A 27917-nucleotide genomic window follows, 5' to 3' on the forward strand; every position below is an offset into this window, starting at 1 on the left:
ACTACCTAAAACTATATCCTATACATATTTATAAAACAATAAACTATAATAAAGGATATAAAATACATTTTATACAGATCTATAGAGCTACATGGAGTGCAAAGCTGTGCTCGTGCCTGTGGCTGCAGCACGGCCGGCAGGGAAGGGCCTGGAGGTGTCACCAGGGCAGGGTGACACCCATGGGTGAGTGCTTGTGTCACCTTCCAGAGGGGACCAGGGGTGGCTGGAGCACAGACAGGATCTCTCTAGGGCTGGAGTTTGGGCTCGTGTCACGGGTGATGTGGTTTTAGTGGGGTGTCCTTGGCATTGTCACATCCATGGGTGAGCTCCTGTGTCACCTTCCAGAGGGGACCAGGGATGGTTGGAACACAGACAGGATCTCTCTAGGGCTGGAGGGCCAAATTTTGGGCTCATATCACAGGTGATGTGGTTTTAGTGGGGTGTCCTTGAGGCTGTCACATCCATGGATGAGCTCCCAGTCCATGTGTCACCTTCCAGCAGGGACCAGGGATGGCTGGAGCACAGAGAGCATTTCTCTTGGGCTGGAGTTTGGGTTCATGCTGAGGGTGATGCAGTTTTAGTGTCCTTGGCATTGTCACATCCATGGGTGAGCTCCTGTGTCACCTTCCAGCGGGGACCAGGGATGGCTGAAGCACAGACAGGATTTCTCATGGGCTGGAGTTTGGGCTCATGTCACGGGTGATGCGGTTTTAGTGGGGTGTTCCTGGGGTTGTCACATCCCCCCTGGAGCTCTGGAGAACCATCTCTGGAGCACCAAACCCCGAGCGCGTCCCCGGGCGAAGGGAAACTCCTCCCGGCTCCATCCCCCGCATCCCGCCGTGCTCCCCGGGCATCCCGGCACACCTGGGAGCGCCCAGCTGCCTCCGCACATCTCGCAGCCCCTCAAAAGCGTCTCTATGCCTTTGTTGGAGGCTCTGAAAGCGGCTTTTTTACTCCTCGACATCTGTGACTCGCCGGGGTCCGGCGCCTGCGGGACGGAAAATTCATCCTTTGTTGCTCCTCGGCCGTTTCTTGGGGATGAGGAAAATCAGCTCGTTTTTCTTGCTGCCCTTCCTGTTCACAGCCGGGCTGGGCTCCTCGGCTCGGCCCCGGAGCTGCTGGGACACCGTGATGGCAGGGAGGGGACAGGGACAGGGAGGGGACAGGGACAGGGAGGGGACAGGGACAGGGACGGGACAGGGACAGGGAGGGGACAGGGACAGGGACAGGGAGGGGACAGGGACAGGGACAGGGACAGGGAGGGGACAGGGACAGGGACAGGGACAGGGATGGGACAGGGCCAGGGATGGGACAGGGACAGGGAGGGGACAGGGAGGGGACAGGGACAGGGAGGGGACAGGGACAGGGATGGGACAGGGCCAGGGATGGGACAGGGACAGGGAGGGGACAGGGATGGGACAGGGACAGGGAGGGGACAGGGAGGGGACAGGGACAGGGATGGGACAGGGATGGGACAGGGATGGGACAGGGACAGGGACAGGGACAGGGACAGGGACAGGGATGGGACAGGGACAGGACAGGGACAGGGACAGGGAGGGGACAGGGACAGGGACAGGGACAGGACAGGGATGGGACAGGGATGGGACAGGGACAGGGACAGGGAGGGGACAGGGACAGGGACAGGGACAAGGACAGGGGCTGTGAGAGGGGACAGGGGCTGTGAGCTTTAGGATCCCTTCCCACTCAAACCATTCCATGATATAAGCTGGGGAGATCGGGGGTTTCAGAGCCCTGACGAGGGAGGTGGCAGCGCCAAGGAAGGGAAAAAGAAAAAAAAATGATGCCAAAAAGCCACCCCCACCTTTAATCACCCCAAGGGCCAGGGAAGGGGGGGTGCCCCGAAGCAGAACAGCACCCGCTGAAACTTTCCTTTGACTTTTATAATTACAGAATAGAAAAGAAATCCTCGGTTCACGTTACAAAGACGGGCTCATAGAAAACCAAGCCAACGGAACAGAAACACGCAAGGTCCCGGAGCGCCGTGCCCGGCGGAGGGAGGCTCTTCCCAGGAGCTGCAATTGCAGCGAGCTCTTCCTGCTGCTCCCGGCTGCGCTTGGGAAGGGCTGGGAGCAGGGCAGGGTCTGCCTGTCCAGGTCGGTGGAGAGGAAAACAAACCCCAAAGATGCTGCTGGGCCTGGGGCTTGGGGATGGGGAAAAGTTCTGGAGGATGAGGGGGATGGCCGCCTGAAAACAAACATGATTTTCCTCGGAAAGGAGAGGGGCAAAGGGTGGAGAAAGGGTTGCCTGTAGAGTTGGCAGCTCGGCTGGAGGCGGCGGGAGGCTCAGCCCATCCCGGCCCCAGGAGGAGGCGCTTCCACGGCTCCCTGGTGCCAAGGGCCAAAAATCCCTTCCAGGGTGTAAAAAACCTCCCCTGGCGCTGGAGGAGAAACGCCTGGGAGGTGAAATCCATCCATGAAATGCTCAGCTCCCAGGGGAGCGGGCCGGGCTTCGGACCCCGGGATCCTGGAGGAGCCGCATCCCACGGGAAGGGGAGCCAGGAGGTTGCGGGGAGGTTGGACACTTCAGGAAACTCCTTTTTTCCCCCCTTCCAGTTCCTTCCAAGGCTTTTCCTTGCCAGCTGATCTTCCTTCTGCAAGGCAAGCCCTGCCCGAGCCGCCTCCCAAAATCCTTCCCCTCGTGCCGATGTCCCTGTGCCGCTGGAGCTGACGGATGCGTTTGGCACCGAGCCCCCCAGGGATGGAGGGACGGGGGGAGGAACCCCCAGCCCTGGGCGAGGTTTTGGGGGGTCCTGGGGGGTCCCAGCGGTGCTGAAGGCACGGTGCCAGCCTTGGGAGGGGGGCCCGGCTCAGCCAGAGTCTACTCAGGCACTTCAAAATTAAATAAAAACCCAAAGAGATGATTGAAAATAAATCCCAAAGCAACCCAAAACATTCATCAGGTCCGTTCCAACAGCCGGGAAGGGGCTGTGCCTCGGCAGCGTCGGAGAAAGGCCCCCAAAACGGGGAGGGGGGAAGGTGCAGGGGGATTCCGGGGTCCTGTGTGTCCCCCCATGGCCCCAAATTTGGGGATCGAGGCGATGCTGATGGGTGGATCCAACTCCTCGGAGCATCCCCGAGCGAGCCCCTTCACTGCTGCTTCATTCAGGTGTGGAGGGGCTGGGAAATTCCTGCTGGGAGCAAAATCCCGGCTCCTGGAGGCGGCCCCAGAGTTCCAGGAAAATGTCCCAGCCCCACGGAGCCGCTCCCGGTGCCCGCCTGTGCCTGTCCCCTGTCCCCTGTCCCCTGTCCCCTGTCCCCTGTCCCGGGCTCCCCGCTGCTCCAAGGCAAAGCCAGGCCGGGAGAAAGAAGCCGCCGGTGTCCTGTGAGCGCTGGCACCTCCCCGCTGTCCCGCGTGTCCCCGTGTCCCCGAGCCGGGGGTGCCACAGCCCCGCGGGCTCCGGGGGGATGGAGGAGCAGCTCCCGGCGCTGTTTCGGGAATGTTCCAGGGGCAGGGGGCAGGAGGGGACCGGGCTCGCCGTGCTGGCCCCGCACACCGGGGGTGGTGGCAGCGCCCGCGGGGGCTCCGGGGGTCCTGGCGCCGCTGGATCCCGCTTATCCGGAGCTGGAAAACAGGGAAACGGGAGAGTCCCACACGGCCAGGGGCGACAGGGACCTCCCGTGGGGTCACTGCTCTCCTGCCACCCCCAAAAATGTCAGAGAGCGGCTGGGGCAGGGCTGGGGAGTGGGGCCGCTGTCCCCTCCCATGGGGACACGGCTGGGACTGGGGACACGGCTGGGACTGGGGGGACATGGCTGGGACTGGGGGGACATGGCTGGGACTGGGGGGACATGGCTGGGATTGGGGGGACATGGCTGGGATTGGGGGGGACACGGCTGGGATTGGGGACATGGCTGGGATTGGGGGGACACGGCTGGGATTGGGGACATGGCTGGGATTGGGGGGACACGGCTGGGATTGGGGGGACACGGCTGGGATTGGGGGGACACGGCTGGGATTGGGGGGACACGGCTGGGATTGGGGACATGGCTGGGACTGGGGACACGGCTGGGATTGGGGACACGGCTGGGACTGGGGACACGGCTGGGACTGGGGGGACACGGCTGGGACTGGGGGGACATGGCTGGGATTGGGGACACGGCTGGGACTGGGGGGACATGGCTGGGATTGGGGACATGGCTGGGATTGGGGACATGGCTGGGACTGGGGACACGGCTGGGACTGGGGACACGGCTGGGACTGGGGACATGGCTGGGAGTGGGGGGACACATCTGGGACTGGGGGGACACGGCTGGGCTGATCCCACAGTGCCCCCCTGGCACCCCCTGTGCCCCTGGGGGAGGACACGGGGGTCAGGATGGGGTCCCCTGTCCCTCTGCCCACCGTGGTGCCACCCAGGCAGGGCTGAAGGGACACAGGGGACCTGTCCCATCCATGGGACACCCCTGGCGGGGGGAGAACAGCTCAGTAACCCCCAGGACGTGGCTGCTGGCACCGGGAAGTGCCGATGCCACCATCCCCATCTGGGTCCCACCCACAGCCGGGGCTCCCAGGGGGGCACAGCACCCACGGGTGCTCCCCTCCACCCCCATCAGTGTCCCCAGGGAGGGCCCAGCACTGTCACAGATGGATTTGTGTCCCCACCCAGCCCTAATGGCATCGCCTGCCCTTGAATTTGCATACAAGGCTGAAAATATAATTAATTTTTGGCAGCGAGGTTAATCCCTTTAGATTTGCGGGCCTTATCTCGCTGGAGTGTTTATCGAGTCGGGCTTGATGGGGGAGGGAGAGGAGGAGGAGGCGGCTGCGCTTATCTGGAGAGCTGCTGCTCCCCCGGGCACTGGCCAGGGGACACAGCCAACACCACCCAGCAGAAGAGCAGCAGGATCCTCCCCGGAGCTCCTCGGGGCTTGTGGTGAGGCTGCACAGCCCCAGATCGGAGCTGGGAGCACCCAGAGGGTCCTGCAGCCCCGAGCAGCCCCGGCACTCACGTGTAGAGAGGCTGCAGCTGCAGGTGCGACGTCTTCTGTGGGGCCTGGTACCCGTAGGAGTCAAAGCCGCCGATGAAATCAACTGGGGAGAGCCGGGAGAGCAGCGGGGTGAGCTGGGAAGGGCAGCAGGGAGATCCCAAACGCTGATCCCAACTGATCCCAACTGATCCCAACACTGATCCCAACTGATCCCAACTGATCCCAACTGATCCCAACGCTGATCCAACACTGATCCCAACTGATCCCAATGCAGATCCCAACTGATCCCAACGCTGATACAACACTGATCCCAACACTGATCCCAACGCTGATCCCAACTGATCCCAACACTGATCCCAACGCTGATCCAACACTGATCCCAACACTGATCCCAACGCTGATCCAACACTGATCCCAACTGATCCCAACTGATCCCAACGCTGATCCCAATGCTGATCCCAACTGATCCCAACGCTGATCCCAATGCTGATCCCAACTGATCCCAACGCTGATCCCAATGCTGATCCCAACTGATCCCAACACTGATCCCAACTGATCCCAACGCTGATCCCAACACTGATCCCAATGCAGATCCCAACTGATCCAACACTGATCCCAACTGATCCCAACGCTGATCCCAATGCAGATCCCAACTGATCCCAACACTGATCCCAACACTGATCCCAACACTGATCCCAACACTGATCCAACGCTGATCCCAACACTGATCCCAACACTGATCCCAACACTGATCCCAACTGATCCAACACTGATCCCAACACTGATCCCAACACTGATCCCAACACTGATCCCAACACTGATCCAACGCTGATCCCAACACTGATCCCAACACTGATCCCAACACTGATCCCAACTGATCCAACACTGATCCCAACACTGATCCCAACACTGATCCCAATGCAGATCCCAACTGATCCAACACTGATCCCAACACTGATCCCAATGCAGATCCCAACTGATCCAACACTGATCCCAACACTGATCCCAACACTGATCCAACACTGATCCCAACACTGATCCCAACACTGATCCCAATGCAGATCCTGCACAAGGAGCGCATCCCAGGGGTTGTGGCACAGCCCTGCTGGGATCTGCCAGTTGGTGGGGATTAATTAATGGCAAATGAACTTTTAATGCTCTCGGACAGCCACAGCCTCGGCCACCTGTTAATTGGGGCCACTTCCCGAGGGGGCGTGCAGGGATTGGATCAGGAAAAGTACAGAATGGATAAAAGTTAGCCCTCACTTCTCCTAAAATTCTGTTTCCCTCCTGTTTTGGGGTGAAATCCTGGCAGTGGGAGGCTGTTAGGGTTTAGGGTTTAGGGTTTAGGGTTTAGGGTTAGGGTTAGGGTTAGGGTTAGGGTTAGGGTTAAGTGTTAAGGGTTAAGGGTTAAGGGTTCAGGGTTTAGGGTTTAGATTTAGGGTTCAGGGTTAGGGGTTAGAGTTTAGGGTTAAGGGTTAAGGTTTAGGGTTTAAGGTTAGGGTTAGGTTTAGGGTTAGGGTTTAGGGTTGGGGTTTACTGTTAGGGTTTAGGGTTAGGGCCAAGGGCAGCTCTCAAGGGCAGAGGCAGGTGACTTGTTCCCCATCACACCCCAGCACCTCTGCCTCACCAGGCATGGGAAAATGAGGGGAAAGCCCAGCTCAAGGGATTTTTTCAGCTCCCTGAGACCTGGGCACTGCTTCCCCAGAGCCCCCCGGGACATCCGGGGTCACCGTGCCCCTGTCCCCCCCAGAGCCCCCCGGGACAGCCGGGGTCACCGTGCCCCTGTCCCCCCAGAGCCCCCCGGGACAGCCGGGGTCACCGTGCCCCTGTCCCCCCAGAGCCCCCCGGGACAGCCGGGGTCACCGTGCTCCTGTCCCCTCCAGAGCCCCCCAGGACAGCCCGGGTCACCGTGCCCCTGTGCCCTCCAGAGCCCCCCGGGACAGCCGGGGTCACCGTGCCCCTGCCCCCCCAGAGCCCCCCGGGACAGCCGGGGTCACCGTGCTCCTGTCCCCTCCAGAGCCCCCCGGGACAGCCGGGGTCACCGTGCCCCTGCCCCCCCCGGCACTCACAGCTGTCCTCCTCCTCCAGGAACACTTTGCTGACATAGCAGGCGTAGACGAAGCCGAAGAGCTGGGGAGAAAGAGCGGGGAGGGGGAGGCTGGTTATGGGGGGATGGGAAACACAGCTGGCACTGTGACACTGGGGACACGGCAGGGGGGCTGGGAGGGAACTGGGGGGGCTGGAAGGGAACTGGGAGCGAACTGGGGGTGCTGTGAGGGAACTGGGGGTGCTGGGAGGGAACTGGGGGGCTGGGAGGGAACTGGGGGTGTAGGGAGTGAACTGGGGTTGCTGGGAGTGAACTGGGGGTGCACTGGGGGTGCTGGGAGCAGCCAGAGCCCATCCCGGTGCAGTTTGGGGTGCAGCAGGGTTGGATGGACTCAGCTGCAGAAGGGAGGGGACCAAGGCTGGCACCCACAGGGGCTTCTGAGCCCCCCACCGGGGGTTTTGAGCCCCCCACAGGGCTGGAAGCTCCTCTGGGGACTCAGTTGCTCTGTTTTAGGGAGCTCTGCCAGCAGCTCTGCTCCTCTGCCACCTCCCCACAGGGGTGACGGTCACCGACAAGGGAGGGACATCCCTCCCAGCGAGTGATTCCTCCCTCCCCGCAGCATCCAACCCTCAACCTGACGAGTTCCGGGGCGGGCAGCACCCCTGGGTGCCGGCCGCTCCCCCCTGGGTGACAGAAATGTGCGATGGGGACCCCTCCAGCCGGACCCCGCTCCCGGTGCCGAGGGGAGAGGCTTCCTCACCGCCAGGAAGATCTGCGTGGCGCTGCTCAGCACCTCGATGTACTGATAGTCCAGCAGGCAGCCGCTGACCGTGATAACGTGGTGGTCCTCGGGGGCCAGCTGGGAGTTGAGCACCGGCGTCACCAGGCAGCCAGGGCCGTTCTCCATCCACCACGAGCGGTGCAGGGACGTGTTGAAGGTCATGATGAAGTCTCGGTCCTGCAGGAGGAGGAGGAGGAGGAGGAGGAGGAGGAAGCACGGGCAGTGGGTCCGAGGCTCTCGGCAGGAGGGTTGGACAGGGAATGGTGTGAGAGACTCTGGGGCACGGTAGAGACCTCCACAGCCGAGTTAGGTGTCAGGAGTTTATCTCAGGGTTCAGAGCCCTGCTGAGAGCCAGCAGACGAAGCTCAAAGCAGACTCAGAGGGAACAATACAAAAAGGGGTAAAATATGAATACACGAGTTTAGGACTTAAGAAAGAGAGAAACCACAGAAGTGAGGGAGCCAGAAAAAGGCCAAGCTCTCCTTTGCAATTACTTATATAACTTATATATTTGAATATTCTAATCCTTCACTAACCAATCTTTATAAGTGTACTAATACAGTAACATTGGTGTGTGACCTATAGAAATCGCTGCTTTTGCACATTTTTAGTTATTAGTAAAAATATATTAGTCAATATAATATTAGTCATATAATAATAATATTAGTCATATTTTTATCTCAGGGGTACTTCAGACTCGTCTTTATAAGGCTGGGGAGAAGGTCTCAGTTTTATTGGGGGACAGAATGTGTTCTGGCATACCAGCCCGGTTTCTTTGAATTATTCAAACTGTTTTCATTTGTATTTCTTCCTTAGCCTCTCTGGCTGAGGAGTCATTTTATAATTCCTTTCTGATTCTACCTTCCCAACAGAATGGGTTCCCCACGGCAGGGAGGATCCGGGCAGGGGATCATCACCCCCAGGGAGCAGCTCCGGGCTGTGGGATCTCCTCCCGTGCTGCTGCCGGGGACAGCGGGCGGTGCCCGGGGGACAGGAGGGGTGACACAGAGCGCCTGTCACCCGCGGGCTCGGGGGGCAGCAGCAGCAGGAGGAGGAGGAGGATGGAGGGATGGAGGGATGAAGGATGCAGGGAGGAGGAGGATGGAGGGATGGAGGGATGGAGGATGCAGGGAGGAGGAGGATGGAGGGATGGAGGGATGAAGGATGCAGGGAGGAGGATGAAGGGTGCAGGGAGGACGAGGATGGAGGGATGGAGGGATGAAGGATGCAGGGAGGAGGATGGAGGATGCAGGGAGGACGAGGATGGAGGGATGGAGGGATGGAGGATGCAGGGAGGAGGATGGAGGATGCAGGGAGGAAGAGGATGGAGGGATGGAGGATGCAGGGAGGAGGATGGAGGGTGCAGGGAGGACGAGGATGGAGGGATGGAGGATGCAGGGAGGAGGAGGATGGAGGGATGGAGGGATGGAGGATGCAGGGAGGAGGATGGAGGATGCAGGGAGGAAGAGGATGGAGGGATGGAGGATGCAGGGAGGAGGATGGAGGGTGCAGGGAGGACGAGGATGGAGGGATGGAGGATGCAGGGAGGAGGAGGATGGAGGGATGGAGGGATGGAGGATGCAGGGAGGATGAGGAGGAGGAGAGGAAGGTGGGGGCGGTACCTGTGACAAGCGCCCGACCTCCAGGTAGAAGCAGATGATGAAGGCGTTCCAGCCGACCCACAGCACCAACCACACCGCGTACTGCGAGAGGAGACAGCGCATGGAACACAAAACCACAGCTTTGGGGTGCTCGTGGAAACAAAATCACACATTTGGGGTGCTCATGGAAACAAAATCACACATTTGGGGTGCTCATGGAAACAAAATCACACATTTGGGGTGCTTGTGGAATCATAAAATCACAGATCTGGGGAGCTCATGGAAACACAAAATCACACATTTGGGGTGCTCGTGGAATCATAAAATCACACATTTGGGGTGCTCGTGGATTTATAAAATCATAGCTTTGGGGCACTTGTGAAAACACAAAATCACAGATTTGGGGCGCTCATGGAATCATAAAATCACAGCTTTGGGGTGCTCGTGGAAACACAAAAATCACAGATTTGGGGTGCTCATGGAACACAAAATCACATATTTGGGATGCTCATAGAATCACAAAACCACAGCTTTGGGGCGCTTGTGGAAACAAAATCACAGATCTGGGGTGCTCGTGGAAACACAAAATCACAGATTTGGGGCGCTCATAGAATCATAAAATCACAGATCTGGGGTGCTCGTGGAATCATAAAATCCCAGTTTTGGGGCGGGAGTGACCTTAGAGTTCATCCTGAACCTGCCACGGTGCCGCCCCTGGCCTTGGGCCCTTGCAGGGACGGAGCAGCCGCCGCTCCTCTGTCCCCGGGCTGAGCCCCCCGCGCGCCCCCAGGGCGGTACCCACCATCATGAGGTATCTGGATCTGTACTGGATCGTCCCAAAAATCCCCAAAATCACGGCCATGATGTGCAGGAAGTTGGCCAGGATGGGGGCCCACTGGTATCCCAGGAAATCAAAGATCTGCCTCTCCAGCGCCGCGACCTGGAACAGAGCAGGGGAGGGGAAAATGCGGCTGGGAAATGCCGGGAATTCCCTGGATAACGGGCTGGAATGGCCGTGAGATGCAGCCGCCAGCAGGACAGGGGTTACCGGGGACTTTGGGAGCTAAAAGGGGAATGCGAGGAGGTGTAACCCCACATCACCCTCCGTGCCTCAGTTTCCCCATCACTCGGGCGTCCTGGAGGATGATTTATGATGGGAAAAGCCTCCAGCTCCCGGATTTTGATTTCCTGCCCATCCTCTCTGGATCTCGGGATCATCATCTGTAATCCATGATAAATCCCCCCGCCAGGATCCCGCCCTGATCCCGGCGCCGATTTCTGGCTCCGCTCGCTGCCGCCTCGGGCTCGATTACTCTTAATGACAGGATTACGAGGAGAGGACTGAAAACCGAAACCGAAAGTGAAACCGAAACCAAAAGTGAAACCGAAACCGAAACCGAAAGTGAAACCGAAAGTGAAACCGAAACCGAAACCGAAACCGAAAGTGAAAGTGAAACCGAAACCGAAAGTGAAACCGAAAGTGAAAGTGAAAGTGAAACCGAAACCGAAAGTGAAACCGAAACCGAAAGTGAAAGTGAAACCGAAACCGAAAGTGAAAGTGAAACCGAAAGTGAAAGTGAAAGTGAAACCGAAACCGAAAGTGAAACCGAAACCGAAACCGAAAGTGAAAGTGAAAGTGAAACCGAAACCGAAAGTGAAACCGAAACCGAAAGTGAAAGTGAAACCGAAACCGAAAGTGAAACCGAAACCGAAAGTGAAAGTGAAACCGAAACCGAAAGTGAAAGTGAAACCGAAAGTGAAAGTGAAAGTGAAACCGAAACCGAAAGTGAAACCGAAACCGAAAGTGAAAGTGAAAGTGGAACCGAAACCGAAAGTGAAACCGAAACCGAAAGTGAAAGTGAAACCGAAACCGAAACCGAAAGTGAAACCGAAACCGAAAGTGAAAGTGAAACCGAAACCGAAAGTGAAACCGAAACCGAAACCGAAAGTGAAAGTGAAACCGAAACCGAAAGTGAAACCGAAACCGAAACCGAAAGTGAAAGTGAAACCGAAACCGAAACCGAAAGTGAAACCGAAAGTGAAACCGAAACCGAAAGTGAAACCGAAAGTGAAACCGAAACCGAAACCGAAACCGAAACCGAAAGTGAAACCGAAACCGAAACCGAAACCGAAAGTGAAACCGAAACCGAAAGTGAAACCGAAACCGAAAGTGAAACCGAAACCGAAACCGAAACCGAAACCGAAACCGAAACCGAAACCAGCACGGAGCACTGGGAAATGTGGCCTGGGGGTGGCCAACGGCAGCAGTAATAATAATAATAATAATAATAATAATAATAATAATAATAATAATAATAATAATAATAATAATCACCATCATCATCATCAGTATTGCTATATTTATATTATTATATTTATATTAAAATTTTATATATAATATATAATATATAATTATAATATATAATATATAATATATAATATATAATATATAATATATAATATATAATATATAATATATAATATAAAATATATAATATATAATATATAATATATAATATAAAATATAAAATATAAATATAGATATATAAATATATATAAATATTTATAGTATAATATAATTATATTATATATATACATATATAAAATTATACTATATATATATATATAAAATTATACTATATATATATATATATATATATATATATATATATATATATATAGTCCTGGGCACTGCACAGAGTGAATCGGATGGGAAACCAGGAGAGCCGTGGAGAGCCCGACTCCCTGAATCCCAAATTCTGGGAATGAAACACAGACAAAGGCTGGGGCTGGAGCCGGGAGGGGAACGGGCAGGGAAGAGCAAAAGAATGGGACAACCTGCTCCAAAAATTTTCCAAAGCCCAGCGGGATTGCGCAGGATGGACCCTGGAGGAGATGCCCCCACCGGCCAGCGGTGGACAAGGATTGAGCCACAGGCAATTCCCACGCTCATTATCCCGGTTCCGTTCTTTATCCCGACTTCTGGGAGAAGCCGGGGGGATTATTCCCCAAATCCGGTGCCTTCAAGACAACATTAATACAACCCAAAAGAGGAGGGGGAAAAGAATTAATATATATAAATTTATATATATATATATATTTATATATATATATATATATATAAATCCAATTTACTGACTTATTTAGCGCCACTTTCCGTAATCAATTCTCCCAGGGAAGGAACCCTGATTAAAGCCAAGCGCATCGCTATGGAAACCGGCATTCCCTCCTCCCACAGCCCACGGAATGGGAAGGAGAAGCTCGGGTGCGGAAATCTGCCTGGTAACAACCCCGGTAATGAACCGGGGAGCAAAAATAATCCCTGCGAGCGCTGTCGCCGCCAAAGGAGCAGCCGGCGGCAGCCGGTGGGGAGGCGAAACGGCTCCCAAAATATTGATTTTCCTGGGATTGTTTTGGAGGAGGAGGGGACGCTCCCACATCCTGGAGGGATGGAGGGGACAGCTGGAGGTGGTCCCCGTGTGCGCCCACCCAGCCCGGTGGGTGTGGGTGTTTCTTCCAGCGTTTATCCCGTTTTTTTAGCTTTAAAATCCGGGATCAAACCACGCAGGACTGAGGGAGAGGCTGCCCGGAGAGGAGGGAGCTGCTGGAGCAAATGGGATTTATGGGATGAGCCTGGTGGATTTCCCTCTCCTCGGGGTAATTCCACAAGCCACGGGCACCCTCGACTCCGGGTGAGGGCCACCGCCACCCCCCACTGCCCACTCCCATCCTGGGCTGGAATCCTGCAGGAAATGGGGCTGGAATTTGGGCATCTTGGACTTGGATCTGGTGGATTTTTGTGCTTAAATTTAGGAGAGTTTGGGCTTAAATTTGGGGTTTAAATATGGGAGAGTTTATGGGAATAAACCTAAATATGGGAAAGCTTTGGTTTAAATTTGGGGGATTTGTATTTTAAATATGGGGGATCTTGGGTTTAAATCTGGGAGCAGCCCCCCATGGGTGAGAATTCCTTGGAGAATTGGAGATTGGTTCTTATTTCACCATTGGATAATGGGAGCTGGAGGGTTTGGGGGTCTCCTCCTGGCTGGATGAGCAGGCTGTAAGGAGAAGGCGCTGGATGCATCCAAGGCAGGGGGAGAAATTCCCAAATTTCCATGGGCTGGAAGAAAATGATGGGGGGGTGGGAGTGGTGAGTGGCAGGGAAGGGGCTGCGGTGTTTCCTGAGCCCTCAGGGAGCTTCTTGGGGTGCAAAAATCTGCCCAGGACATCTCAGTGCCCATCGAGGGATTCAGTAACAATCCCATCAACATTTTCCCTAAAATCCCTAAAATCCCCCATCGCCATCCCTGCTTCCAGGGCTGGGAGTGGAGCCCCTCTGCCCTGGCAGTGGGACCGTGATCCAGGCAGGATCCCCCAGGATCAGAGCATCCCACCATTCTCACCATCCCCACCATTCCCACCATCCCACCATTCTCACCATTCCCACCATTCCCACCATCCCACCATTCTCACCATTCCCACCATTCCCACCATTCCCACCATTCCCACCATCCCACCATTCCCACCATTCCCACCATTCTCACCATTACCACCATTCCCACCATCCCCCCCATTCCCACAATCCCCACAATCCCCACCATCCCCACAATTCCCACCATCCCCCCCATTCCCACAATCCCCACAATCCCCACCATCCCCACCATCCCCACCACCCGGCATCCCGGGCCTTTCCCGACTGCGGGAGCTGGGGAGGCGTCCAAAGGGATGCGCTGCCCTAATGGAACTGGAATATTTGGAATAACTCCTTCAGCGAAGGAGCCAGCGCTGCTGATCCCAGTGATCCCTCTGCTGCTGATCCCAGTGATCCCTCTGCTGCTGATCCCAAGGATCCCTCTGCTGCTGATCCCAGTGATCCCTCTGCTGCTGATCCCAGTGATCCCTCTGCTGCTGATCCCAGTGATCCCTCTGCTGCTGATCCCAGTGATCCCTCTGCTGCTGATCCCAGTGATCCCTCTGCTGCTGATCCCAGTGATGCCTCTGCTGCTGATCCCAGTGATCCCTCTGCTGCTGATCCCAGTGATGCCTCTGCTGCTGATCCCAAGGATCCCCTGCTGCTGATCCTAATGATCCCTTCACTGTAGATCCCAATGTTCCCTCTCCTGTAGATCCCAAGGATCCCCCTGCTGCAGATCCAAATGTTCCCTCTCCTGTAGATCCCAATGATCCCTCTGCTGTTGATCCCAATGATCCCTTCACTGTAGATCCCAATGTTCCCTCTCCTGTAGATCACAAGGATTCCTCTGCTGTGGATCCAAACGATCCCTTCACTGTTGATCCAAATTATCCCCCTTCTGCAGATCCCAATGATCCCTTCACTGTAGATCCCAATGTTCCCTGTCCTCTAAATCCCAAGGATCTCTCTCCTGTAGATCCCAATGTTCCTTCTCCTGTAGATCCAAATGATCCCTTCACTGTAGATCCCAACAATCCCTTCACTGCAGATCCCAATGATCCTTCTCCTGTAGATCCCAAGGATCCCTTCACTGCAGATCCCACGGATCCCCCTGCTGCAGATCCCACGGATCCCCCTGCTGCAGATCCCTCCATCCCTTTCCCGTCGGTCCCGGGGAGGCTGTGCCGGGCATTAGCCGTCGTTAGCCGCAGCCACCGGCGGCCGCCGCGCTCGGGAGCTCATCAGGGACTCCTTCCACAGCCTAATAATAAATTATTTAGGGAGTTCTTCAGGCGGCCTCGTTAATCCTCTTGGGTGCACATTAACCGGTCCTGCAAATTTAGACGTACGGCGCTTTAATCGCGGTTTTAATTGCGAGCTGTGAGGCTCTGCCTTCCCAAACACGCGTCAATAAACCTTTACAGCCCTGCCTGGAATGTGGATGTGCCGGAGGATGCTCATCCACGCGGAGGGCTGAGCTGCCTCTCCACGGCCACCCACAGCCCTGGGCGCTCCGGGGCTCTCGGAGCCTGAGACGGGCTGGGCTAAGCCGGGCTGGGCTGGGCTGGGCTGAGCCGGGCCGGGCCGGGCCGGGCGGGGCCGGGATGGGATGGGATGGGATGGGATGGGATGGGATGGGATGGGATGGGATGGGATGGGATCCATGGGATGGGATGGGATGGGATGGGATGGGATGGGATGGGATGGGCTGGGCTGGGCTGGGCTGGGCTGGGCTGGGCTGGGATGGGATGGGATGGGATGGGATGGGATGGGATGGGATGGGATGGGATGGGATGGGATGGGATGGGATGGGATGGGATGGGATGGGATGGGATGGGGTTCTCAGCCTTTTAAACCATATTTCCCATTCTGGGGCCTGCTCTAGATCCTCATCCTTGGGGGATCCTCATCCCTGGGGATCCCATCCCTGGGGATCTCATCCCTGGGGATCTCATCCCTGGAAGGTCCCTCCATGCCGGCTCCTGTGACCCCACCGAGCCGCAGGGGTCTCTCCCACCCCACGGCGAGGGGATGTGGGGCTGCGAGGGGGCTCAGGGGCGTGCGGGGCTCCCCTCGCCATCCCCGCGCTCCTGCCAGCCCCCCATTTCCATGGCAACCATGCAAATGGGAAAGCTTTCCATAATCATTAGGGAGCGGAGCGGAGCAGTACAAACAGTGGCGGCAGTAGATTACAAGCCCATTATGAACATTCGCACCTTCTGAGCGCTGGTAATTACACCTAATTGTGCATTTAATTGTGTAATTGAAAACCTCCATCCCGAGTTCAGCCCGGGTTCCTTTCCCCCTTCCCGGGTGGGGGGAATGAGGCCGGGGGCGGCCCCGGGGTCCCGGAGCCGGGCGAGGACAAAAGATGCCGGCAGATGTCGGAGGAGGGTGGTTCCCACCGGTGCTCCCGGTGCTGCCCGAATCCAGGGAAATCGGAGCAGGAAGGGAGGACGGACGGGGACGGGAGGGCCACGGAGCCCCCGGGGGTGCAGAGGGGTCGAGCAGGACGGGGGATGAAGGATCATCCTCCCCCCTGCACCCATCCCCGTGAAGCCGAATTCCTGAGCTCCTTCTCCAGGCTCGGAGCCGGGGATCCATTCCAGAGGCTCCCGGTGCCCCGAGCAAACCCCAGGGCTCGGGGAGAAGACGGGACGGACCCGCGGCCCCTCTCCTGCCCCCCAAGGCCGCAGGAGCGGGATCCCGGCAGCCTGGCAGGCTCCGGCGGGCGGGAGGTGCCAACCCAGCTCTGCTTTTCCAGCCAATTAAAGGAGAAAAGAGAAACAAAGAAAAAAACGAGACCCCGGTTGGAAGCGGCTCCCGACTGTGCCAGCCCGAGGTGGGAGCACGGAGCGCCCCTGTCCCCACCCAGCGAGCGGGCACGGGCATCGCCACGGCCCGATGGAGGAGCCGGGCCGGGATGGAGGAGCCGGGCCGGGATGGAGGAGCCGGGCCGGGATGGAGGAGCCGGGCCGGGATGGAGGAGCCGGGCCGGGATGGAGGAGCAGGCTCAGGATGGAGGAGCCGGGCCGGGATGGAGGAGCCGGGCCGGGATGGAGGAGCCGGGCCGGGATGGAGGAGCCGGGCCGGGATGGAGGAGCCGGGCCGGGATGGAGGAGCCGGGCCGGGATGGAGGAGCCGGGCCGGGATGGAGGAGCCGGGCCGGGATGGAGGAGCCGGGCCGGGATGGAGGAGCAGGCTCAGGATGGAGGAGCCGGGCCGGGATGGAGGAGCCGGGCCGGGATGGAGGAGCCGGGCCGGGATGGAGGAGCCGCGTGGGGATGGAGGAGCCGGGCCGGGATGGAGGAGCCGGGCCGGGATGGAGGAGCTGGGCCGGGATGGAGGAGCCGGGTGGGGATGGAGGAGCCGGGCCGGGATGGAGGAGCCGGGCCGGGATGGAGGAGCCGGGCCGGGATGGAGGAGCTGGGCCGGGATGGAGGAGCCGGGTGGGGATGGAGGAGCCAGGTCGGGATGGAGGAGCTGGATCAGGATGGAGGAGCCGGGCCGGGATGGAGGAGCTGGATCAGGATGGAGGAGCCGGGCCGGGATGGAGGAGCCGGGCCGGGATGGAGGAGCTGGATCAGGATGGAGGAGCCGGGCCGGGATGGAGGAGCCGGGTGGGGATGGAGGAGCCAGGTCGGGATGGAGGAGCCGGGCGGGGATGGAGGAGCCGGGCCGGGATGGAGGAGACACCAGGGATGGAGGAGCCGGGCCGGGATGGAGGAGCTGGCTCAGGATGGAGGAGACACCAGGGATGGAGGAGCCGGGCCGGGATGGAGGAGCCGGGCCGGGATGGAGGAGCCGGGCCGGGATGGAGGAGCCGGGCCGGGATGGAGGAGCCGGGTGGGGATGGAGGAGCCGGGCCGGGATGGAGGAGCCGGATTGGGATGGAGGAGCCGGGCCGGGATGGAGGAGCCGGGCGGGGATGGAGGAGCCGGGCCGGGATGGAGGAGACACCAGGGATGGAGGAGCCGGGCCGGGATGGAGGAGCCGGGTGGGGATGGAGGAGCCAGGTCGGGATGGAGGAGCTGGATCAGGATGGAGGAGCCGGGCCGGGATGGAGGAGCCGGGCCGGGATGGAGGAGCTGGATCAGGATGGAGGAGCCGGGCCGGGATGGAGGAGCTGGATCAGGATGGAGGAGCCGGGCCGGGATGGGGGAGCCGGGCCGGGATGGAGGAGCCGGGCCGGGATGGAGGAGCCGGGCCGGGATGGAGGAGCCGGGTGGGGATGGAGGAGCCGGGTGGGGATGGAGGAGCCGGGCCGGGATGGAGGAGCTGGGCCGGGATGGAGGAGACACCAGGGATGGAGGAGCCAGCTCGAGGAAAAGCAGCCGCAGCATCCTGAGCATGCCCACAGGGCACAGAGCACGGGGTGGGCCGGGGACACGCGACAGCAGCTGGGCAGAGCCGGCCTGAGAGCTGCCAGCAGTGAATATCCAGATATCCTGATATCCCAATGTCCCAATATCCTGAAAGCCTGAAAGCCTGATAGGCCAACATCCCGATATGCCGATGTCCCAATATCCCAATGTCCTGATAAACCGACATCCTGATAAATCCTGATATCATCATATCCCGATATCCCCATGTCCTGTATCACTGGCACAGCCCCGGGCAGCAGCGCAGCCGTCCCAGCACCACCAGGCTGCAGAGTCAGTGAATGAACGCTGTGCCCCGAGCAGGGCGGTGTCACCTCCCGTCCCTATCCCATCCAGGGCGGTGTCACCTCCCGTCCCTATCCCATCCGAGCCCTAAGCAGGGCGGTGTCACCTCCCGTCCCTATCCCATCCAGGGCGGTGTCACCTCCTGTCCCTGTCTCATCCAGGGTGGTGTCACCTCCCGTCCCTGTCCCATCCCACCCCCGAGCAGCTCCCATTTCCCAGAAGGAAAAGGTGAATCCCACACCAAAGGCTCACAGAGTTTGTGTCTTTCCTGATGGGAAAACCAGCAAATCCCGGAGGTTTATTTTATACCATCTCATGATGAATATTTGCTGGTGGCCCCTCCCGAGGCGGGGCAGGGCCGGTGGGTGTTTGGCAAGTGGATTTTTCCAGGGATAAAACCACAAGTGAAGGCAAACTCTGGGGTGTGCTGCTTGTCCCCGGGACTGGAGTCACCCGGCACTCACAGCACGGCCGCGCCAGGGTGAGGGAGCTTGGAGGACGTTTGGATGCTCCAAAGGAGCTCCCTGTGGTGCCGTGGCCCAAAAAACAGTTTCCCAAAGTGGCTCGGGTGTGGGGTGGAGCGGGCAGGGCTCTGCAGGGCCCCTCTGGATCGGGGCTCCTCTGGATCCTTGTGCCCAGTGGGTGCTCCAGCTGCCCCTGCAGCCCCCACGGCATCCCCGGGAGCAGGTTATGAATTTTGGGAAACCAACTGGGACATGAAAGGTGGCCACGAGGTGACAGTGGCACACGGGGAGGTGCCATCCCCATGGAGGGGGTGAGGCAGAGGAGGGGAGCAGGTTTGGAATCATCCCCGCTCCCTGTGGCTTCATCCCAAAGCTCAGCTCTGCGGCTGTGTCACCTCAGGGTGGCCCCGCTCACCCCAGGGGATGCCTGGGTGGCACTGCCACCTCCAGCCTGTGGGGCTGGCTCAGCGCCGGGCCCTGGGTGGGCTCGCAGACCCCTCACCCCGGGATGAGGAGCTGAGGGTCGGGAGCATCTCCCCACGGCTGGGCGGGGGGGTGGAAGCTGCTGCCTCCAAAACCGGGAAGGAGCCTTGGAGAGCATCCCAAAGGATGAGCTGGTTCAGGGTGAGCCTGCAGCAGAAAGGTCCCTGGTAAGGGATTGGAGCCTTTGGGGATGCCAGCAGCACCAGGACACACGGGGTGAGGGTGGAGGGGACAGCCTGACCCCAGTCAGCAGCACAGAGTTCCTCTGGCTGTGAGCAGGAGCTGCTCTCCCAGCCCCGGAGCTCGATTCAGCCTTCCCCTGGAATGAACAGATTAAAATCTCTCGGATCCGGGATATCTCGGGGAATAATCACCAACAAAGCTGCTGGAAGCTGAGTGGTAGAAAGGAATGTGACCAAACGCCAGGAAACTCCTGCCCAGCCGGGAAAGCCCCGCTGGATTTATCCTGAATCAGGTGAGCGAAGCGCCGAGCGAGACTTCACGGAGCGAAGCGAGGGGACAGCTGGGGACACAGAGGCCATCCCCGCTGGGAACGGGGGCTCCAGCCTGGGGATGATCCCGCTGTGCCTCCGCTGCCCAGGGCTGAGCACTGCCTTCATCCCCCCAGCAACACTCCGTGTACCCCCCTCCAACAGTGGGGACCCCTCCCCACCCGCTGCCTCCTGGAGGATGCGGAACGGACAAGAGCCGGGAGCAAAGCGCCTGTCAGCAGGATGCCAGCACCACCTCCGGGGGGCTCCGGAGCCCGTTCCCATCGCCGCGTCCATCCATCCATCCATCACCCCCCGTCCCCGGGGACACGGCGAGCTGACCCCGCAGATCTCAGCAGTGACGAGCCCGGCACGGCCGCGGGGGCGAGTTGGAGGCTGCTGATTCTCCATTAACGCACCACCCTGCCGGGATAATTAATCGCAACCTCGGCGGCGCTGGTTTGAGCAGAAACCCCCCGGATCCCCCCCGCGCTCCGTTCGCCGGCTCCTGTGGCAGAGCCTGATGAAGATTGATTCGCGGGCGGCGGCAAGAGCGGCACGGAATTGGCACGGAACCCGACGAGCCCGTTCACATCAAGCCTCTCCTTTCTCCCTGCCGCCACATCCCGCGGTGCCCCCGCCGCGGGCAGCCGGGTCCCGCTCAGGAGCAGGAGAGTTTCCAAAGTGCTGCCAGCGGCTCCAAGTTTCCCTCTCGCCCCGACTCAGGGGACCGGCACCCCGAGACATCCGTGGAGTCACCAGAACGGGAAAGCGCGGGCGGGAGTGAACTCGGAGGGAAGAGATTGCAGTTGGGAACAAAGCTCACACCTGCTGGAGACGCAACCTCTGGCACTGACAGCGCAGGGAAAGGGTCCCCATCCATCTCCCCGGCCAGCGCTGGCTCCAGGCAGGAGATGAGGGTGCCATTGCCTGTCTTTTAGATCAGCATTTTTCCTTTTCTGCGGGCTTTTTTTGGGTGATGGCGAGCCGGTCCCAACGCAAGGTCACCGCGGAGGCGGCGAGGGGAGCGATGACAGGCAGCATCTCGCACAAAGCACCCCCGGCATGCCGATGAGCCTTACCAGCTGCAGGCAGCAGAATCCCACCAGCGTGCATCGCCCGTTGCATCTCCCCATGGCTCCCCAGCCGGATCCTCGGGGCTCCCTCACCGTGGCCGCGCTCCGCCGCCGCTCTCCAGCTCCTCACCAGCCGCCCCTTGCCCACCCGGGGAGCGTCACGGGGGGCTCCAGCACCATGTCCCGCTCTCCAGCCTCCGGCCAGCCCCGCCGGCTCAGCACAGCGGCGGGCTGGGCTCGGCGCGGGGCATCGCCCCCCTTCTCCCTCCGCCCCCCGCCCCGCTACAGCCCGCTCGGGCGGCGCGGGGGCCGCGGGGCCGCGCAGCCCTGGCCGCCCATCCCCGGCCCGGCCCGGCGCGGAGCCGCCCGCTCCGCTATTGTCTCCGCACAGCCGCGCTCCGCGCCCCGGGCGGGCGGGGCCGGGCGGCGCGGCCGGAACAAGGCGGGCCGCGGCAGCCAGCGGGGCGCGGCGGGCGGTGCGGCCGGGCGGGGCGCGGGGGGGGCCGGGCACTCCGCGCCGAGCCGAGCCCTTGGCGGCCTCCGGGGGCGCGGGCAGCGCGGCCCCTCCGCCGCATCGCGGCTCCCGCCCGGCCTTATCCTTAATCGTCAGCGTTTTGTCTTTTAAATCGCAGATTTTTGTGATTGTTCTTTTTTCCTCCCCGGAGCCAGGTGCGGCAGGGTGAGACCCCGGGGAAGGGATGCGGGATGCTCCCCCCCCATATTCCCCCCCCCATTCCCCGGCCCTGCGGCCCTTGGGCGGCGCCTGGACCCGCAGCACGGGGACCCCGCCGCCTCCCCTGGGGTGGCCATGCCAGCGCAGCAGCTGGCCTTGCGGGGAGGACAGATGGCTGAGGCCGCAGGGAGCGCCCCACGTCCCCCCGCAGAGCCCCGCTCCGCAGAGCCCGCTCGGCACACGCCGCCCCGGCCGGGGGCAGGGTGCCCGGGCAGGGAGCTGGGTGCACACAGGGCTGCCACGGCCCCTCACCGCCACCCACCCGCTCGCCTTTGTTCTGTTTTCACTGCACACCTTCGGGGACATCGCAGAGCGACAGGAATCACCGGGATGCTGCTTTCCCAGAGCTTTAGGAACCTCTGGCTGAAATGCCACCCGGCAGAAGCACTTGGAAACAGTTTGCTGCTTTTAATTTCCATGATTTCTTAATCCTCAGCGCCGATGTTCAGAAGGAAGCGCCTCCTAAAGCAGCCCCACACAGCCTTAGGTGTCAGAGCATCCGCACGGCGCCCGAGACACGAAGCTGCATTTCCGTGTGTGGTCCAAGCTCATCCAGGCTTGCCAGGGCTCATCCCTGCGCGCTGCTGGGACCAGCCTGCAGCACCTTCCGTAGCCTGAGCTTCCCCTTCCTCCCCCGCGATGGGGATTTCTCTCCCCCCCGGGCTGTTCCGGGCTCCCAGGGGCGTTTGGGGAGCTCATGAGCGGCTGAAGGACGGGGCTTTGCAGAAGCACAGAGCGTGGAGATGCAGCTCCTCGGGGACGCTCTGAGCCGCGCTCCTGGGAGCAGGAGCACACTGAGACGTGGTGTTTGAGGCCACCTCTGTTTATTCCACCCCGGCCCGGCTGCGGGAGCTCCGCCAGCCCTGAGCATTCCCCCAGAGGGCTGCCGAGGATCCCTGAGCTGGGACACCCCCGCCGTGGGCTCCAGCCCTCCCAGCTCTCCCGGCTCCGGGATCCTGAGGATTTCACCTGGGAGAGGTCCCATCACCTCCATCCCATTGTGTCCCGGGCTCGTGAGGGTTGTCCAGGTACAGGCACAACTCCAGGGTTCAGCTTTTGGGCTCCTCTGGGATTTGAACACAGCAGAAACCCGGAGCGGAGGGATTGGGATCTCCCTGCGTGATAAGGACCAAAGCATCCCACAGCATCTCCTTGGCCATGGCCAGGCCCAGCTCCACGCTCCTGCAGCCCCCAGAGCAGCAGGGAAAGGCTCTGATGGAAAATCAGAAATCCCCATCCGACGGCGCCGAGATCCCGCCTGGCTCCCGAGCAGGTGGAGTTCCGCAAAGAATCAATTTTAGATTAAAAAAAGGTCAATAAAGCCTGTCATGGAGCTTCCCTGGAAGGAGAGGAGATAACTTCATCCGGGAGAGGGTGGGAAATGAGCCCAGGGCTTTGTCCTCTGCTCTGCTCAGAACCACCCTGGGGTCTGTGTGCAGTGAAAAGCCCCAGCGGCCAAAACTGCAGAGAAAAATACCGGGAGGAAATCCAAAAAGTGTCAAGTAATTAATTGAGAGGATGGGAAATGGGAGCCGTGCTTTGATCCCCAGCTGTGCCCCCACCTAGCCCTGTTGTGCCTCAGTTTCCCCAACAGCCCTGGCGAGGTCAGAGCCTCGTCCCAAATCTCCTGTGGGATGGAGAAGGGGGAGGAACGCCCCCCATCAAGGCTGAGCCTCCTCTGCCAGCCCACATCCCAAGCTGGGGTGACAGGGGTGTCCCCCACGGCCCTCTGGCTCTGGCAGGGCTGGATCCGACCTGGCCGAGCTCTCCGTGCCCAGGGCAGGAGGAGCCAGATGGGATCTCGTCCCCAGGTACACAAAACCCTCTCCTTCCACTAAACCCGAATGTTTTGAGTCAAAAACCATCTGTATCTTTATGCCAGAGAGAGCTCTCCCTGCCAGGGGTGTAAACAGAGCACAGAGAAATCAGCTTTCTTCACTGAACTGGTATTTTTACACCACAAAGTCGGGTTCTTGTCTATTTGGGCAGGGCTGGAGCAGCCTGGGGACAGGGACATCAGTCCCAGGGCCAGGGAAGGGCCAGCCCTGGGGTCAGTGACACCCCAGCCCTGGGGTCAGTGACACCCCAGCCCTGGGGTCAGTGATGTTCCAGCCCCAGATACCAGGGATGTCCTAGACTTGGCATTAAGGACATTTCAGTCCTGGGGTCAACAGTGCTCCAGCCCTGACTCCAGGGATGTCCCAGACCCAGGATCAGGAATGCTCCATCCCTGGGGTCACAGAGGCCCTGGCTGTGGGGTCAAGGCTGCTCCAGGCCAGGCTCCAGGGAGGTCCCAGACCCGAGATCAGGAATGCTCCATCCCCAGGGCCATAAATTCCCCATCCCTGGGGTCAAGGCTGCTCCAGGCCTGGCTCCAGGGAGGTCCCAGACCATCCCTGGGCTCAGCTCCAGCCCAGTCCCAGGCTGGGCAGGACTGGGAGCACCCTGGGATAGTGGAATGTGTCTCTTCCCACGGCAGGGGCGGAATGGGATGAGCTTTATGTCCCTACAACCAAACCAGTCTGGGATTCCGTGATTCTGTGAGTTCCCCAGGAAGAAACACACATTTGTTTCACCATCCCTTCCCTAATTTGAACATAATTAGCCCCCAGCTGCCAGTCACCAGCAGCTCCTGGATCAGGTAACGGATCGGGCTCGGGCGGCTGTTGGAGAATCGATGGAGGAATTAAAATGAGTTCCCACTGTTCCTTCTCTGTCGTCATCTGTGCTGGGGAGAAGGGCAGCACATCCCAGGATCCATCAGCATTTTGCCTTTGGAGCTGGCAAAATCCATAATTAACAAAAAAAAAAATTTCTATTCACTTGCTCATGTAATTTAATTAGCTTTCCATTAAACGGAGACTAAACAGCATCTATTCCCCAACAGAGCAAATAATTGTTTGCCATTCTTTCAGAAATCATCAGCTGCTCCTCGGAACTCTGGGGATTCACTGGGGAGCAGCAGTGGGAGCAGGAGGGGCAAAGCTGCAGGAAGGACAGGCAGGGATGGAGAGGGGTGGCAGGATGTCCCCGGTGTCCCCAGAGCAGGGGCTGGACCCATCCCGGGAGCTCTGGATGCTGCCTCCCCCTCCAGCCGGGATCTCCTGGGGATGCTGGCACTGCCAAAGGGACGGGGACAGGGATGGGACAGGGACGGGGATGGGGACAGGGATAGGACAGGGATGGGACAGGGACGGGGATGGGGACCGGGATGGGACAGGGATGGGGATGGGGACAGGGATGGGACAGGGATGGGGATGGGACAGGGACAGGGATGAGGACAGGGACGGGGATGAAGACAGGGATGGGGACAGGGATGAGGATGAAGACAGGGATGAGGACAGGGATGGGGACAGGGATGAGGACAGGGATGAGGACAGGGATGGGGACAGGGATGGGGACAGGGATGGGACAGGGATGGGGTCACCTCCAGCCCTCAGTCCCCACTGCAGGATCAGCCCCCCCAGCACAGCTCCATGGAACCAAGCTGTTTATCCGGATCCCAGGAAAGATTTAATTTCCAATGGAAATCTCCCAAGCAAATACCTCCCTCCGAGGAATAAATCTGTTTAAAGGAACAATTTTCTCCACACTCAGATGAAGCTTTGAACGCTTTGCTGCTGCCATGGCCAGGGATGGGAGCCAGGAGAGGCCTGGGCTGCTCTGGGTGCATCTGGGACCAGTGGGAACAGAGAGGGACTGGCCCAAATCCCCCTGGGTGCTGCTGGGAACCAGTGGGAGCAGAGGGCTCTGTCCATCCTGCTCCAGCTCTGTCCATCCTGCTCCAGCTCTGTCCATCCTGGTCCAGCTCTGTCCATCCTGGGCCAGCTCTGTCCATCCTGCTCCAGCTCTGTCCATCCTGGGCCAGCTCTGTCCATCCTGGGCCAGCTCTGTCCATCCTGGCCTGGCTCTGTCCATCCTGGGCCAGCTCTGTCCATCCTGGGCCAGCTCTGTCCATCCTGGGCCAGCTCTGTCCATCCTGGCCTGGCTCTGTCCATCCTGGGCCAGCTCTGTCCATCCTGGGCCAGCTCTGTCCATCCTGGCCTGGCTCTGTCCATCCTGGCCTGGCTCTGTCCATCCTGGCCTGGCTCTGTCCATCCTGGGCCAGCTCTGTCCATCCTGGGCCAGCTCTGTCCATCCTGGGCCAGCTCTGTCCATCCTGGACCAGCTCTGTCCATCCTGGACCAGCTCTGTCCATCCTGGACCAACTCTGTCCATCCTGGGCCAGCTCTGTCCATCCTGGGCCAGCTCTGTCCATCCTGGCCTGGCTCTGTCCATCCTGGGCCAGCTCTGTCCATCCTGGGCCAGCTCTGTCCATCCTGGACCAACTCTGTCCATCCTGGGCCAGCTCTGTCCATCCTGGCCTGGCTCTGTCCATCCTGGGCCAGCTCTGTCCATCCTGGCCTGGCTCTGTCCATCCTGGCCTGGCTCTGTCCATCCTGGGCCAGCTCTGTCCATCCTGGGCCAGCTCTGTCCATCCTGGCCTGGCTCTGTCCATCCTGGGCCAGCTCTGTCCATCCTGCTCCAGCTCTGTCCATCCTGGGCCAGCTCTGTCCATCCTGCTCCAGCTCTGTCCATCCTGGGCCAGCTCTGTCCATCCTGGGCCAGCTCTGGCCATCCTGGGCCAGCTCTGTCCATCCTGCTCCAGCTCTGTCCATCCTGGGCCAGGTCTGTCCATCCCCCTGCTCCCTCATCCAGGGATTTTCCCTTAATCCAGATCATTTCCCTGATCTGGGTCACGGCTCCGTGGTGCCCATGGATGGTGTTTGGGGCACAGGGGGTGACACCCAGGCACCCCAGGGTGGCTGTGGGTCCAGCCAGCCCCCACTGCCCCATCCTGGCAGCCCCAGAACTCAGGGCAGGGAAGAATGATGCCCCTCCCTCACTTCCCTGCTGGTTCCTGGGCTGGGAATTAGGAAAAAAATCCCTTTTTTGGTTCCTTTAGAGAAGCAGGACTCGGTAAAGCTCAGGGTTGCTGTCCCAGACCAGCCCCAAGGGTCTCTCTCCCCTCTGACACTTGGGTGTAGATCCAAACAAACCCACAAACCCTCGGGATTGTGACAGGCCCCCAATTAAACCCTAAATCTGTGTGGACAAGGGAGGGGGCTCAGGCCTGGGCAGGAGGATCCCGCTCTGGTGTGCCCAGGGTTGTGTCAGGGGTATTTACAGATAAACCTGCCGTGCCCCCAGCCCTGCCTGCTCCTCTCCAGGGACCCCTTTGGCTGCTTGGAGCTGCCCCTCCGTGGGGATCCGCACATGGATCTGCCTGGAACCGAGGGCAGGGACAGAGGGACACCCCAGGGACACCCCAGGGACACCCCAGGGACACTGGGGACACCCCTGGGACAATGGGGACACCCCTGGGACACCCCAGGGACACCCCAGGGACACCCCAGGGACACTGGGGACACCCCTGGGACAATGGGGACACCCCTGGGACACCCCTGGGACACCCCTGGGACACCCCAGGGACACCCCAGGGACAGTGGGGACACCCCTGGGACACTCCAGGGACAGTGGGGACACCCCTGGGACGATGGGGACACCCCTGGGACACCCCAGGGATAGAGGGACATCCCAGGGACACCCCAGGGACAGTGGGGACACAGTGGGGGTGACCCTGGGGACAGTGGGGGTGACCCTGGGACAGTGGGAGTGGCCCTGGGGACATTGGGAGGTGACCCTGGGGACATTGGGAGGTGACCCTGGGGACATTGGGAGGTGACCCTGGGGACATTGGGAGGTGTCCCTGGGGCAGTGGGAGGTGACCCTGGGGACAGTGGGAGGTGACCCTGGGGACATTGGGAGGTGACCCTGGGGACATTGGGAGGTGACCCTGGGACAGTGGGGGTGTCCCTGGGGACAGCAGGGGTGACCCTGGGGACATTGGGAGGTGTCAATGGGGACAGTGGGGGTGACCCTGGGACAGTGGGGGTGACCCTGGGGACATTGGGAGGTGTCAATGGGGACAGTGGGGGTGACCCTGGGGACATTGGGGGTGACCCTGGGACAGTGGGGGTGACCCTGGGGACATTGGGAGGTGACCCTGGGGACATTGGGAGGTGTCCCTGCCATGGCTGGGTGGCCCTGGCTTTAGGGATTTAGGATCCCTCCCCACCCAAAGCCTTTCCTGAGTTTAACCCTGCCCATTTCCCCGTCACCCAGAGGTGAGGAGCTGGGTTTAACAGAGACAGAAGAATCCCCAGGC

The 27917-nt window shown here is 59.8% G+C and overlaps 1 protein-coding gene across 2 annotated transcripts; it reads right to left on the reverse strand.

Moving 5' to 3' along the window:
- Positions 1–1883: 1883 nt before the first annotated feature.
- NKAIN1 (sodium/potassium transporting ATPase interacting 1) lies at positions 1884–21116 on the reverse strand. 2 transcript variants are annotated; one of them, XM_086863410.1, is made up of 7 exons: positions 20983–21116; positions 10184–10321; positions 9403–9483; positions 7760–7957; positions 7022–7082; positions 4971–5052; positions 1884–3582 (listed from the first exon to the last, which is right to left on the reverse strand). In XM_086863410.1, exons 1-7 carry the CDS (start codon positions 21034–21036, stop codon positions 3573–3575), a joined length of 624 nt encoding a protein of 207 aa, XP_086719536.1. In that variant the 5' UTR covers positions 21037–21116; the 3' UTR covers positions 1884–3572. The 2 variants fall into 2 exon arrangements, with proteins under 2 accessions (XP_086719536.1, XP_086719535.1); XM_086863409.1 differs by lacking the exon at positions 20983–21116 and adding an exon at positions 10492–11640.
- Positions 21117–27917: the final 6801 nt, after the last annotated feature.

The sequence above is a fragment of the Cyanistes caeruleus genome, chromosome 26 (assembly GCF_971803275.1).
Source record: "Cyanistes caeruleus chromosome 26, bCyaCae1.hap1.1, whole genome shotgun sequence".
Taxonomy (NCBI): domain Eukaryota; kingdom Metazoa; phylum Chordata; class Aves; order Passeriformes; family Paridae; genus Cyanistes; species Cyanistes caeruleus.